Here is a 15,736-nt window from a genome sequence, read left to right as displayed (position 1 = left end):
AGAGAGAGAGAGAGAGAGAGAGAGAGAGAGAGAATGATTGATTATGGAGGAAAATCTGGCATTGGAGAGAAATGAGGATAGGTTCAAGGGTTGGCCTTGGCAAAAGCTAAGACGACCAGAGAAGTTACCTCCTCCTCAGAGACTAGAGTAATAGAAGAAAGAGTGTGCCAGGGAAGATGATGTCAAGGGGTTCCGAGCTATAGAGAAGGGGAGAAGAGGAATCTCAATTAATCCATTGGAATTTGCTTATAATAATTTTAATTAATACCTAATGAAAACTCTTGGCAAACCTCCAAGTGGGAGAATGATGTAGTCAGAAGAATACTAGAATACTAACAGACTTGAGTGAGATCTGGGTCTGCCTCTGAGTAGATGTATGGCCTTGGGTAAATGTCATCATCTTTCTGGGCTTTTTCATAATCAAAATGATGGAGTTTGAATAGGTCCTTTGGAGTAGTTAGGTAGCATAGTGGATAGAATGCTAGGCCTAGCATCAGGAAGATCTGAGTTCACATTCAGCCTCAGACACTTACTAGCTGTGTGACCCTGGGCAAGTCAGTGAACCACTGTCTGCCTTAGTTTTCCCAACTGTAAAATGGGGATAATAACAGTATCTACCTCCCAGAGTTGTTGTGAGGGTCAAATGAGACAATAAATGTAAAGTACTTAGCACAGATAGATAGTAAATGCTATATAAATGTTAGCTATTGTTGTTTTAATGCTAAGATTCTACAGCTATATAATGTAACTAGAGGGTATTTTCTATGCTTGTGTATATATACAGGCACCCAATAAAGAAAGCCTAAGAAGAAAAAAAGGAGTTATCTTCAAGGATTGTCAGGAGCCAATTAAATAAAAGAGGCTGGCTCCACTTTCATTCCTGTGCTCTGTTTTAGGGCTGCCCCACATGTCCGAGTGTGTATATCTCAGGACAATAAACATTAAAAGCACAGATTACCTTCTTATCCTTCACTCTGCAGGGTAGAAACAACATCAATGGGTGTCAATTGTAAAGAAACCTATTTAAACTTGACAAAAAGATGTGCTTAACAGTTTTGAGTTATTCCCAAGTGAAAGGGGCTGCCCTGTCCTAGGAAGTCTTCTAGCCAATGCTAGATGACCACTTATTGAACCTATTGTCAAGGGGACTTTTGTTCAGTTATGGGTAGGAACAGAGGCTTCTGAGATTCCTCCCATATCTGAGACTCTAACATTTTGTAAAGATAAAAAAACATGGGGGGAGGGGTGGAGCCAAGATGGTGGAGTAAAAACAGGACCTCTGTGTGGCTCCTGCTCCCACCACCTCCAATACATGTAACAAAAATGACTCTAAAACTTTAGAGCTGCAGAACCCACAAAGTGACAGAGAGAAACAAATCTGCCACTGAAGGAAGCCTGGCAGGCTGACAGGAAGGGGCTATCTCACTGAGCTGGGAGCCAAGAACAATCCCATGTGAGCTGCTCAGTTCTGGCCCCAGGGCAGCCCCCACCATTGGTGACCTGAGCGGACTTCAGGAGAGTGAATCACCAGCAGCTGTGGAGGTTTCCAGACTTCTCAACCCATAAATGCCAAAAAGAAAGTAAAAGGTCAGTCGGGAACTCTATTGGAACTGGGTGGAGAAGAGCGGTCTAGAACCTGCCCCTGGGGTGAGAAGTGGTGGAGGTGCAGCAGCAGGCCACATGGCTGCCTCCAGAGCTCCTGGCCTGCAGATTGTGGGGAGATTAAGTGACCATTCAGGGGGTAATCGCTCTTGCTTTAACCTGCTTGGATCTGGATCGTGGCTTTGGATGGTGGTCCTAGGGTGTGTGGCCAGTGAGCCAGAGCTTGTGGGGGTTGCAGAGAGGGTGCCCTCCTAGAAGCTCCAGTAGCTGCAAAAACCCCAGTTATTTGGGACATAGCTCTCTGTAAATCTGGAAGCAGAGTTCTACCATGGCAAAGAGCTCAAAAGTCAAATAATTGGCTGGCAATATGAGCAAGCAGAAGAAGCAGAAACAGACCATAGAATCCTTTTTTGAGGATGAAAAGGATCAAAGCATGGAATGGGAGGAAGACAATGAAGTCAGAACTCCTGCATCAAAAGCTTCCAGGAGAAATATGAATTGGTTACTCCATGGAGGAACTCAAGAAGGATTTTGAAAATCAAATAAGAGAAGTAGAGGAGAAATTGGGAAGAGAAATGAGAATGATGCAAGAAAATCATAAAAAGTGAGTCAACAGCTTGCTAAAGGAATCCCAAAAAGTACTGAAGAAAATAACAGCTTAAAAAAAATAAGACTAACCCAAATGGCAAAAGACACCCAAAAAGCCAATGAGGAGAAGAATGCCTTAAAAATCCAAATTTGCCAAATGGAAAAGGAATTTCAAAAAGTCACTGAAGAGGATAATTCTTTCAAAATTAGATTGGAGCAAATGGAAGCTAATGACTTTATGACAACTCAAGATACTATTAAAGAGATCCAAAAAAAATGAAAAAAATAGAAGACAATGTGAAATATCTCATTGGAAAACCACTGATGTGGAAAATAGATTCAGAAGAGATAATTTAAAAGTTGTCGGGCAACCTGAAAGCCATGATCAAAAAAAGAGCCTATAAATCATCCTTCAAGAAATTCTCAAGGAAAATTTCCCCAATGTTATATATCAGAGGGAAAAATAAAAATTGAAAGAATTCACTGATCACCTTTTGAAAAAGATCCCCAAAATAAAATTCCTAGGAATATTATAGCCAAATTCCAGAGTTCCCAGGTCAAGAAGAAAATACTGCAAACAGTCAGGAAGAAACAATTTGAGCATTATGGAAACACAATCTGGATAACACAAGACCTAGCAGCTTCTACATTAAGGGACTGAATGGCTTGGAATATGATATTCTGGAGATCAAAGGAGCTAGGATTAAAACCAAGAGTCACCTACCCAGCAAAACTGAATATAATGCTTCAGGGGAAAATATGGTCATTCAATGAAATAGAGGATTTTCAAGCATTCTTGATGAAAAAAAACAGAACTGAACAGAAAATTTGACTTTCAAATACAAGAAACAAGAGAAGCATGAGAAGGTAAACAGGAAAAAGAAATTATAAGGAACTTATTAAAGTTGAACTATTTATATTCCTACAAAATTATAATTGTAACCCATAAGACTTTTCTCAGTATGAGGATAGTTGAACAGAATATATGTGTATATATGTGTATACATACATATATATGTATGTATAGGAGTGTGTATGTGTGTGTATATATATGTGAGTGTGCATATGTATGTACATGTATACATAGACAGAGGGCACAGGCAGAGTTGAATATGGATATTAAAAAAATAAAATTAAGAGGTGATAAAGGAATAGATTGGGAGAAGGAGAAAGGGAGAGACAGATTAGAGTAAATTATCTCATATAAAAGAGTCAAGAGAAAACTGTTACAATGGAGGGAAGAGCAGGAAGGTGAAGGGGAATGGGTCAACCTTACTCTCATTGAATTTGTATTAAGGAGGGAATAACATACACACTCAATTGGGCATCTTGCCCTACAGGAAAATAGGGGGGAAGGAGACAAGAGGGGGGGTGATAGAAGGGAGGGTAGATTGCAGGAGAGGGTAGTTAGAAGCAAACACTTTTGAAAAGGGACAGGGTCAAGGATAGGATGGAGGGAATTATAGTTAGTCTTTAACAATATACCTACTATGGAAATGTTTTGTGTAACCACACATGTACAACCTATATTGAATTGCTTATCTTCCCAGTGGGGGTGGGTGAGGAAGGAAGAAGGGGGATAATTCTGGAACTCAAAGTTTTAAAAACAAATGTTTTAAAAAATTGCTTTTTACATGCAACTGGGAAATAAAATATACAGGCACTGGGGTATAGAAATCCATCTTGCCCTACTAGAAAGTTAGGGGTGGGGGATGAGGGAGGATATGAGAGAACAGACTGGGGCAAGGGGTATTCAGTAGGCTTGATATTTTGGGGTGGAGAGTAGGGGAAAGATGGGGAGAAAAATTTGTAACTCAAAATCTTGTGGAAATGAATGTTGAAAACTAAAACTAAAAGAAAAAGAAAAAATAAAAGTACTCTTTAATTATTAAAAAAAAACCATAAACATAAACAAATTCATTTTTCTCAATGCTTACCTGTCATCCTTGAAGCAGTGGGAAGCAGTGAGAATCCACAAGTTATCCAGTATTGATCCTCCACATAAAAATGTGTTATTGAAATAGATGCTCACGTGCCATGGAACTTGAAAACGGGAGGTATCAACCCCCCCTATGATTGCGGCAGCTTCTGTTTTCAAGACTGGGGAAATATGGATTTGACCACAGGGAACTATTGCAAGAAGAGAGGGGAGACATGGGAAGAAAAATGGTAGTCTTTGTGTAGGTTTGTGCATACCTTGGAAAGCAAAACTTCCATCTTCTTTCAAACCTGGTGAAATGAATGCTCACATGCTACAATGGAAAGTGTGCTATTGGGGGGCTAGGTGGTGCAGTGAATAGAGCACCGGCCATGGAGTCAGGAGGACCTGAGTTCAAATCCGACCTCAGACACTTAACACAGAAACTAGCCGTGTGACTTTGGGTAAGTCACTTAACCCCAATTGTCCTCCAAAAATTAAAAAAAAAAGTGTGCTGTGCTAGGTGTCAGGGCAGCTCTGCACCTGTCCCAGCTCTGCTACTTAGTACCGATGTCTTTGAGCAAATCAATTTTCCTTCTCATAAGAACAGAGGGCAGGGGCTGCTTTTGGACTTTTTTTTCTTTTGTATCACCAGTGTTTATATCCAGAGTGTCTGGCATATAGAAGGCACTTAATAATTGCTTATTGAGTGACTGACTGGATATCAGTTTATTCATGAATAAAATGAGGGATTTGAACTCAACCATGAAGATACCCTCTCTCTCTCACATTCTGTGATCCCTAGAGAATCCAGCAAGGACAATAGTTGGCTAGAGGCTCTCTTTATCTCCTGAACCTGTTTCTTCTTTGGTCAAGAAATTGTTTTTTCTTTTTAAATTTATGAAATAAAATAAGCATTTCCATAACAGTACAATAAAAAAGATGATTGGACATGAAACTGTAGATCTATCATACACAACTTGCTATTCCTTTCAAATATATAACAAAATTATCATGTAATTCTTTTCTTTTTTCTTCCCTTCCTCCCCCTTTTTTAGAGATGGCTACCATCAAACACAAATATGTGTATGTATGTAAAATTATTCTATACATACTTCTATTTATTAGTTCTTTCTCTGGATGAAGACATCTTTCTTCATATGTTCTCTATAGTTAATTTGGGTATTTATAATAGAAAAAATAACATATTTGCTCAGTCATTCTTAAAACAATATTGCCATTACTGTTTACAGTGTTCTCTTGGTTCTGTTCATCTCATTCTTCATTATTTTATGCAAGTCTTTCCATGTTTTTCTAAAATCATTGAGCTCATCATTCTATATAGCACAGTAGTATTCTATCGCAATCAAATACCACAGCTTGTTCAACCATTCCCCAATTGATGAGCATCCCTGAAATTTCTAATTCTTTACCACCACAAAGAGAGATACTATAAACATTTTAATACATATAGGTTCTTTTCCTTTTCCCCTAATCTCTTTTGGAAATAGACCAGGGGTGGGTAACCTGTGGCCTTAAGGACACAGGTGGCTTTAAAGGTCCTTGAGTGCAGCCTTTTAACTGAATACAAATTTATTCTGTGAAAAAGTTCACATTTGAGGACCTAGCCACATGTAACCTTAAGGTCACAGGTTCCCCACCCCTGAAAGGGACCAACTAGTGGTATTGCTGGGTCAAAGGGTATAGGTACTTTAATAAGTCTTTGGGCAGAATTCCAGATTGCTTCCCAAAAATTGTTGGATCATTTTACAATTCCATAATTACTTAGTGTCTCAATTTTTCCACATGTTCTCCAACATTTGTCACTTTCTATTTCTATTATTTTGGCTCAAGGTTGTTTTAATGTGCATTTTTCTAATCAATAATGATTTAGAGCATTTTTATATGAGTATAATTGTTTTGATTTCTTCAATGGAAAATTGCCTATATCCTTTGACCATTTATCAATTGGGAAAGAACTCATATTATTATAGATTTGACGAAGTTCTAATTATTATTTGTGAATTTTGTTCATTCTTATTTTTCCTTGCAATTTTCCTTCTCAGTCTCTCTTTTAACTATCCTGGAGGATACAAAAGAGAGATAAAAAAGACAATCCCTACCCTCAAGGAATTTACAATCTAGTGGGCAAGAATACATGCAACCAAATATATAAAAAGTGATTGGAGAAATAAGAAATAATTTAAGGCCAGAGGAGTACTGGAATTAGGAGAGGGTAGGGAAGCCTTCTTGTAGAAGGCGGGATTTTAATTGGAACTTACAGGAAGCCAGGGAAGATAGTATATAGAATTGAGGTGGGAGAATATTCCAGGCATGGGAGAGAGCCAGAGAAAATGCCCAGAGCCAAGAGATGGAGTGTCTTGTTTGTAGAGCAGCTGGAAGGTGAGTATCACTGGATTAAAAAGTACATGTAAGGGAGTAAGGTGAAGGAGGACCAGAATGGTAGAAGGGGGATAGGTTATGAAGGGCTTTGAATGTCAATAAGAACATTTTGTATTTGATCCTGGACGTGAAAGGGAGTCACTGGAGTTTGTTGACTAAGGGGTTGGAATGATGGGACCTGTGCTTTAGGACAATGACAGTAATGGCTGAATGGAGGATGGATTGGAGTGGGGAGAGACTTGAGGCACGTATGACTGAAACAATGAGATTGATTTTTCCCTTAGGAGTTATAGAATTACTCTGTAGTCACAAAGCACATAAATACACACACATGCATGTACATAGTACTTACAATCAACATTGTTTTTTCCTAAGGTATTTTCCAACAATGGAAAGCAAAAAATCATTGGCAGCAGCAACATCACAATTCAATTACACAGTCTTCTTCTCATTTCCTTGTAAGTTAAGCACATTCTAAGTAGAGTTGTGGGTGTCTGAAAAGCCAAATGTAGTAACCTCACAGGACTTTAATAAATTTGAGAGATCAGTACTTCTTCAGCCATATATGACATCACCAGGCCTATTAACAACTGCTGAGGTCACAGTAGAGTCTGGTGTTTAAGCAGGGTGAAGCAAGGTGGGTCAAGTTTTTAAGAGCACTGAATTTGAAAGAAGGGAGTGGGTTTGAGTTCTATCGTGGTGTTGCTAACTTTGTGATCTTAGGCAAATCATATAACTTTTTTGAACCTCAGTTTCCTCACATACAAAAGGATGATGAGAATATTTTTATTATCTATCTCACAGCGCTGTTCTGAGTATTATGATAATGTATATATAAACACTTTTCAATCAAATAAATATTAATTTCCTACTCTGTGCCAGGCACTGTTGTTGAACCTTCATTTGAAAAGGACCGATGACATTATGAAATGATGTCTTGACTTGTGTATGAATTGGATTTAATTTAGGCAGAGTCAAACAGCTATCAGCTTTACCATCTCTTCCAGAGTCATCAAAGTCCGTGGCAGATCAAAAGTCAGATGACTGGTGATGGACTGGGATGTAGTATATGACCTACTCTGTGCATGGCACTGTGCTAGGAATGAATGAAACAATTCCTACTTGCAAGAAGATTACATTTCAGTGGGGGAGGATAACAAGGATTGATATGTAAACAATACATAGGTATCTATAAATTATATACAGAATACAAGTAAATAAAATTAACACAAAGTAGTTAAATACAAGATAGTTTGAGAGGAAGGGAATTAGCATTTGAGGAGACCAGGGTTGAGCTGTGTCTTGAAGGGAGAGATTCTGAGAATGGAAGTGAGGAGTGGAGTGCATTGCAGGGGATGAAGTGTCCTGTGTGAAGAACAGAGAAAAGTCCAATATGGCTGGACTGCAGAATGTCAGAGAAAGTAATGAACAATGAGGTTGTTTAAAAGATGGAGTGGGGGCAAGGTCATGAAGGGCTTGAAAAGCTAAATAGAGGAGTTTAGATTTGATTCTAGAGGGAAGCCACTTTTTACCGAGTAGAGGAGTGACATAGTTATGTACTTAAGGAAAATTACTTATGTCAGATATATACTTAAGGAAAATCATAAGGCTGTGTGAGGAAACACTGAAGTGGGGAGAGACTAGAATCAGGGAAACCAGCAAGGAAGACTGCTGGAGGTGATTGGTGGTAGTAGTGTGAGTGGAAATGAGTGAATAAAAAGAAAGGTCTAGTGAAAGTTTTTAAAGATGTATTTTTTATTTCACTAAATATTTCCCAATTATATGTAAATTTTTTAATATTCATTTTTTGAGTTTCAAATTCTTTCCCTCCCTCCTGCCCTTCTCCCAACCCTTTATAAAGTGAGCAATGTGATGTTGATTATACATAAGAAGTGATGTAAAACATTTTCATATTAGCCAGGATGGAAAACACACCCAAACCCACACCCAAGCAAGAAAAACAAGGCAAAAAAAGTATCCTTCGATCCGTATTCAGAATTCATCAGTTTTCTTTTGGGAGGTGAATAAGCATTTTCCATCATAGATCCTTTGGAATTGTCTCAGATTGTCTTGATAAGAATATCTAAGTCTTTCACAGTCAATCAGCCTTATAATATCCCTGTTCCTGTGTACGATGTTCTTCTGGTTTTGCTCACTTTAATCTGTATCAGTTCATATAAAGCCTTCCCAAGTTTTTCTGAAACAATTCTGATCATCATTTTTTGTAGCACAATAGTATTTCATCACAATCATATACCACAACTTGTTCAGCCATTCCCCGATTGATGGACATTCCCTTAATCTCCAATTCTTTGCCACTAGAGAAAGGGCTACAATAGATATTTTTGTGCAAATGGGTCATTTTCTCTTTTCTTTGATTTCTGTAGGATATTTCTGGGTAAAAGGGTATGCAGAGTTTTACAATCCTTTGGGCATGGCAAAAAAATTTTTTCCATGATAACTGGACTAGCTTACAACTCCAACAGCACATTAATATCCAAATTTTTCTACATCTCTTGCCAGCATTTGTCATTTTCTTTTTCTGTCATGTTAGACAATCTAATAGATGTGAGGTAGTATCTCAGTTGTTTTAATTTGCACTTCTCTAATCAACAGTGATTTAGAGCATTTTTTTATGTGACTGTGGATAGTTTTGATTGATTTTTTCTTCTGAAAAATGCCTGTTCATACCTTTTGACCATTTATCAATTGGAGAATGTCTTGCATTATTATATATTTAGCTCAGTTCCCTCCATATTTGAAAAATGAGAACTTTATCTGAAAAAACTTGCTGTAATAATTCTTCCTAATTTCTTGTGTTCCTTCTGATTTTAGCTGAATTACTTTTGTTTCTCTCTACCTCTTGTTCAGTCATAAACACTTTCCTTATCTATATCTATATATATTACCCTTCATATCTAAATCATTTATCTATTTGGACCTTATTTTTGGTATACAGCATGAGAGAAGTTATTGTTTTCTATGATTTTAGTTAGAATCCAGGCTTTTTATTTTCTCATTCAGAGACCAGACCCTTGTAGGCCAGTCAGTCTGTCTCTGAAGGACATTGCTAATAGATGAGATTCCAAAAATCCTCTGTGAACATTCTTCTCGATCCTGGAAGACCTTACTTCTGTTTAGAGTATAAACAGAATCTAATCTAGGTGACTTCTAGTCTGACAACATTAAGTCTAAGCCCTTGCACCCCTCAACTGGAGTTTAGGGTAACCAACCAATTGGACTTTAGGAGAAAACCAATGAGAGTGCTCTGGATAGAGATGGATTCCTTTGTCCTGATTTCTGGAGGCAGCTAAGTGTCATGATCAAGCCATGGGAGCTAAAGGCTTTCAGCCCATCTTCTTATTTGAAAGTCCATCCCCTTGTTAATTGTTCACAAATTAGGGTTGATTTTCACCTATCAGAGGCACCCCCATTTCCAGAGGTTATTTCCAAAGATTTTCCCTTTCCCAAAGGTATTTACACATTTTCAGTGATCTCCGTGGTTTTGTCTTTGGTTACCAAGAGAAACCACTGCCTATCAATTTATTGATTTTCAACTAGCCTAATTAATAAATTGATTATTAATCACCCAGCAACTCTTTCTCTTGGGCTTTTCATTTGTCTTAGGTAGGAGATGTTGGTTTATGCCTAGTTTCTAGAGCTATAAAATAATTCTTTGGTAGTTTGACTGGTATGGAACTGAATAAGTAAATTATCTTAGGTAGAGTTGTCATTTTTATTATATTGACTTGGCATACCCACGAGCAATGAACATTTTTCCAATGGTTTAGATCTGGATATATTTATATAAAGAGTGTTTTGTAATTGTGTTCATATAGTCCCTGGGTTTGTCTTGGGAGGTAGATTTCCAAGTATTTTACATTATCTGTAGTTATTTTAGATGGAAGTTTTTAAGGATATTATAAATTTGATTGTATTTTAAGGAAGTAGAGAAGGAAACAGTAGATAGGAAGAGGTAGGGGACTGGGCAGAGTTGATTGAGGTTGCAATCTGCTAAAGAAGACTGGAGGTGATGGGATGAGGGGTTGGCCTTGGCAAGGAAAAGGGTCACTTTTGTGTCAGAGACTGGGAGAAGGGAGAAGAGAGCGGGTTTTGACATGAAGACTAGGAAAGAAGAGGGAAGGAGCTCATATTGAATGGCCTCAATTTTCTCAGTAAAGTAAAAGACTTTGTAAGTATGAGACTTATATGAGCTTGCACACGAAGTTGAATCTGGAAAATGACATGATGACAATATAAATGAAAAGAACAACCCCCTCCCAAAAAAAACTTCAAACCAAACATCATATAATTTTCACAGTCAAGTTTGGCCTTAAAAGAGATAGGAAGATGTAGCAATACACCATTCTCCTTTCTTTGTAGACATGGGGGATATGGATACCAAACATTGCATATATTATTAGATGTAGTTGATGTGATTAGTTTTTGCTGAAAAGGTATTTTTTGCTCTTTCTGTTATTTTTTGTTACAGTGAATGGATCTTTGGGTGGGAGAAGTGAGGGATTTTTGGAGGAAAATGGAATTTGAACACAAAAAAAGAGCAATAAAAGTTTTATAGCCTTCATGTCAAATTTTTAAAAGAACAAAGTAACTACTACATTGAGGTATGAGATATTACTATTCAGGACTCCGGTACTTGTTATATTAGCTTCTCTGACTAAATGGAGGTTGTTAGTAATAAAACTTTTGGGGAATAGAGAGAATGCTATTTCTGCCTATGTTTCCATATCACAGACACATAAATAAATGGCTTACCTTACACTGCCTTAAGGGAAACCATACCAAGGCCAAAGATGACTCGATAGGTGGTCAACAAAATGACTTTAAAAAATAATTAAAGGGAGTAATATTTAAAATGTGTTTTTTAAAACAATTCTGAACTTAAATACCAAATAAAAGGTTTTTTTTATACAAATACTACAACAGGGGGAAAAAAAGATTGGACATAGAACTGTGAACCTTTATTACGTACAATTTGCTTTTCCTTTTAAGTACATAATAAATTCAACATGTAATTTTTAAAGCTGTCCTGCTTGTCCATGTTTCTTTCTGACCTTACTTGAATAGAGTCATTAAGTGACAAGAATGACTTGAGCTGTTGGAACAGGAGGCAGGAGGGATCCTTGAATATTCATGTAATACCATAACGTCTATGACAGGACATGTGGGACAGACAGGATCTCCTCACACGGAACAGTCCCATAGAACATCTACCACTGATTTTTGAACACTGGACTTCAGAGTCAGGAAGAACTGAATCTGAGTCCTCCCCCTGAAACTTCCTAGCTATATAACCGTGGCCTAGTTATTTAACGTTGCTGAGTCTCAGTTTCTAGACCTGTAAAACAGGGGAAATATTCCTAGAGTATTTCCCTCATTGTGTTGCTGTGAGGCTCAAATAAGGCACTTTGTAAACAAAGCACTATGTGTCCGTTATTATTATTATTAATCTGCATTTCTGCCTTTCATATCTAGAAATGTGACGAGTCTAAGTAGGATACAAATTCAACCATATAGGGAATTCCTAGTGTGAGAATCCTCCCCAAAGAAGCAAACACAATTTCTTTTTTTTGGGGGGGGAGGGCAATTGGGGTTAAGTGACTTGCCCAAGATCACATGGCTGGTAAGTGTTAAGTGTCTGAGGCTGGATTTGAACTCAGGTCCTTCTGACTCTATTCACTGCTCCTCCTAGCCTCCCCACACAACTCATTTATGACTTTCTAGATAAGTCTTAGGGAACTGCCTCAAATATAGAGAGGTTAAGCCGTAGCGCCAGAAAGTATAAGTGTGATTTGAATCCTATTCTCCTGATCCCAACCCAGCAACTCTATCTGCTACTGCACTGCATTATAAAATTTACCTATGAATGAACATTTTTCCCTCCTCTATAGTCAGTGGAAACTGAAATAATGAAAATAATAGCTGTGGGAAGTACAACTCTAGGAAGAATTGCAAATGGAATGCAAAGTGTTGTAGGCTTTCCCAAGATTATGGCCACACTAGAGCATTTGGACATGGCCAGGCTCTGAAGGAAATCCTTCAGCCACAATCCATCCCTAGCTGGCCTGATGCTGACTGCCTATTTTACTAGCCAATCTCCTTGGTGGAAAGTGGGAGAGAAAGTGGTATCTCTACATCTTCATGCCTTCTATAACTATTTCACTGAACCCCATTACTACAAAATTCCTATGTAAATCCTTGACGTGTGCACTATATTTTCCAAACTTTCAATCATATTGATTTTTCTCTTTAGGGAAAGTGATGAGAAGAGTGTGATCAGTTGTATTGTTTTCTGTTCATTTCTTTAAAGGATGCAAATTCACCTTAAAATTCATTGAGACAATGCACTGAAACAGGTAAAAAAGCAAGCTAAACATCAGGTTGGTTTTATTCAGACTATAAACTTTTATTAGATTATGCATTTGCTACCTTCTCATTGCTATAAGCAAAGCATCATAATCCATAAAGCAAATTTGGATCTTTCTATCGCCACGAGGAAGCCTGTAACTGGCACTAAAAGCTCTATAGGCTCTATTCTTGTGGAACTACCCATTTGTTTTCAATATAGAGAAGTATTTCTGTAAACATGTCATCACAGCCACAAATGATTAGAAATATGATGGCACGGGAAAGGAAGATTGCATGTTGCTTAGGCCAGGGCAGTAGTAAAGATTTTCCCACCAGAAACAACTTTCTATCACCCTCTCCCTTGCATTCCCCCCTTCTCTCAGAAAATAGAAACTGCTCACATTTTAGGTTTAATCACCTTAATTAGTATCCCATACCAGAAGGTGTAGTTCCAATAAATCACATCAAGTTGGCTATCATTAGAATTCAACGCAAGATATTCATATCATCTCAGGGCATCATTGTATTTCATTTGTTTAGAAACCCCTTATAGAGCCAGAACTCAAGAGCTATGCCTCTGGCCAATTTCCCTATAGTAGTGCCATTAGCAAATGCAAGCTCAATGCCATCATATGGGCACTAACTAGTTTTTCATTCCAATGGGACAGGAAACTCCTGTGCCTCCCAGACCACAGTATCCATTGGGATTCTTGCTTAGGTACTGTTGATGGTAATCTTCAGCATAAAAGAATTCTTGACCCTCTTGGATTTCAGTTGTAATTTCACCATAGCCGCTTTCTGTAAGGACCTGTTAAGAGAGAGTAAGTTTGTTAATCACTGTCATTGACATCAGGGTAACTGGCATTAATGGAGTTTTTACACTTAAAATACTTTACATGGATTATTTCACTTGACTCTCATAGCAATCTTTGGAGGCAGGTAATAAATATATGATTACCCTCATTTCACAGATCAGGAAGGCTAAATAAATAATTTGCTTAAGACCAGAGGATCTTGTCTTCTGATGTGCATAGTGTTTAATGTTTACAAAATACGTTATATGAATGATCTCATTTGATCATCATAATCCTAAGAAGTCAGGGAGTGCAGAGTACCAACAATGGAATGAGAGTATCTGGGTCTGAATCCTGGCATTGCTGCTAACTGCCTGCCATCTTGGGTAAGTATCTTGACCTTTCTGGGTCTCAGTTTTCTCAACTGTAAAATAAGGGGGCTGGACTAGATAAAATCCAACATTCCTTCTGGCACTAATCTATGATGATCTCCATTCTACTAAGGAAGAAACCGAGGCACAGAAAAGTCAAGCAATTTGCTGAAGATCACACAGCTAGTACGGAGCAAAGCTAGAATTTGAAGCCAAGTCCTCTAGCTCCTAAAACTCAACCATTTAAGTTTACATGTATGACAAAACTGAGGAAAGAGACACTTAGTGATGACAAGACCACTCAAAGAAGTAGTGACAGAATGAACTGTGATAGAGTGAACATGAAGAAGCCCTCCATGAATTAGATGCTTGGCCAGGGACAAATCATACTTCCTCAATGGACTTCTGTGATTTTGTTTGGAAATAAGGTGGCTGGATGTGACCTTTAAAGTACCTTCTACTGCTAACACTCAACATTTCTATAATGCCAAGTTTATAAGTAGTCAAGTTTCAAACCAGCCAGATTGTAAAATATGTAGGCTTATAGTCCACGATTCATGTACTGGGGAGATAATAGATCACATTTATAGAGTAAGGCTTTGCCCTTTGCTCACAACAACTCATTTTTCAGGTTGCCCACAGTGAATAATCTTTTGTTTTTTGCTTTTTTGGAGGAGGTAGGGCAATTGGGGTTGTGACTTGCCCAACGTCACACAGCTAGTTTTCTGTGTTAAGTGTCTGAGGCTGGATTTGAACTCAGGTTCTCCTGACTACAGGGCTGGTGCTCTATTCACTGTGCCATCTAGCCACCACAACAGTGAATAATCTTAAATCTACTTAAAGGTCATTAAGGAGAGGCCACAAAACCCTTGCTGAAACTTTCTGAACCATCAACAACACTATACTTCAAAATTTAAAGGATCTGTGATTTCACTGACATGGATACACCTTTCACCAATGTGGATCTCCATCCCTCTATGGCCTTACTAAGGCCATCATGAATTGTCCTGACTGAAAACTTAAATTATATCAGCTTTCCAGTGATGAGCCTCTCCCAACTTAGTTAATCTGATCCTTAGACAAGCCACTCATCCAGGGGGAATTAATACTGAGAGCATTTTCAGCTTGGTACAACTGGTAAAAGCTCACCTGCTACCAGTGTAGCTTTTAAGAACTAGTGGTATAGAAAGAAGCCAAGGAGGCATGGCATCAAGAGGTATATAGTAAGACAATGATCATCAATTAATATTTGTTTATAGTCCAGGTTTATAATCTAAAAATTATATTTAATTAGAAAACTAGTTATATATTTAAAATAAATATATAGGTAAATCTATAAAACAAAAAAGTATATAAAACCAAAAAGTAATTATATAAAACAATACTTAGTTCTCTTCATTGTTCTGGCTTTTCTCTCTCAGGGTATGGCAATTTTGTGTGTATTTAAATCTGACATTTATCTTCATAGAAGATTTTTTTTAAAGTTCTCTAAAGTCTTAGGATCACAATGATTTGGGGAGAATTTTTGACTATGAAGTCTCAAAGTTAGGGGGAGGAGGTAGGAATTACTTGACAAGTTCCTGAGCAGCTCAGGGAAGGAAGTACCATTCCCTGTAGGAGTACAGTCAGAGAAATTGGATTGAAAAATTTACCATTAGCAAATAGGCTACATATTAACAACATATTAAAAA

At 37.8% G+C, this 15,736-nt stretch overlaps 1 protein-coding gene across 1 annotated transcript in view; it reads right to left on the bottom strand.

The window, feature by feature from the left end:
• The window catches only part of PRSS55 (serine protease 55), a 21,463-nt gene extending 6,447 nt beyond the window's left edge, over positions 1 to 15,016 (bottom strand). Inside the window, exons 1-3 of the mRNA XM_069075968.1 lie at positions 14,951 to 15,016; positions 13,571 to 13,688; positions 4,128 to 4,320 (exon numbers count right to left, since the gene is read on the bottom strand). Of these exons, the coding sequence (XP_068932069.1) occupies positions 4,128 to 4,320; positions 13,571 to 13,688; positions 14,951 to 15,016 (377 nt within the window). The remainder of the gene's footprint in view (positions 1 to 4,127; positions 4,321 to 13,570; positions 13,689 to 14,950) is intronic.
• Between the last annotated feature and the right edge of the window lie 720 nt (positions 15,017 to 15,736).

Source organism: Petaurus breviceps, unplaced genomic scaffold (genome assembly GCF_028583685.1).
Source record: "Petaurus breviceps papuanus isolate PSGF00001 unplaced genomic scaffold, PetGlider_PUasm1.0 90919, whole genome shotgun sequence".
Taxonomy (NCBI): Eukaryota; Metazoa; Chordata; class Mammalia; order Diprotodontia; family Petauridae; genus Petaurus; species Petaurus breviceps.
Note: the sequence above shows the minus strand (reverse complement) of the source record. Positions and strands in the feature narration are given on the sequence as shown.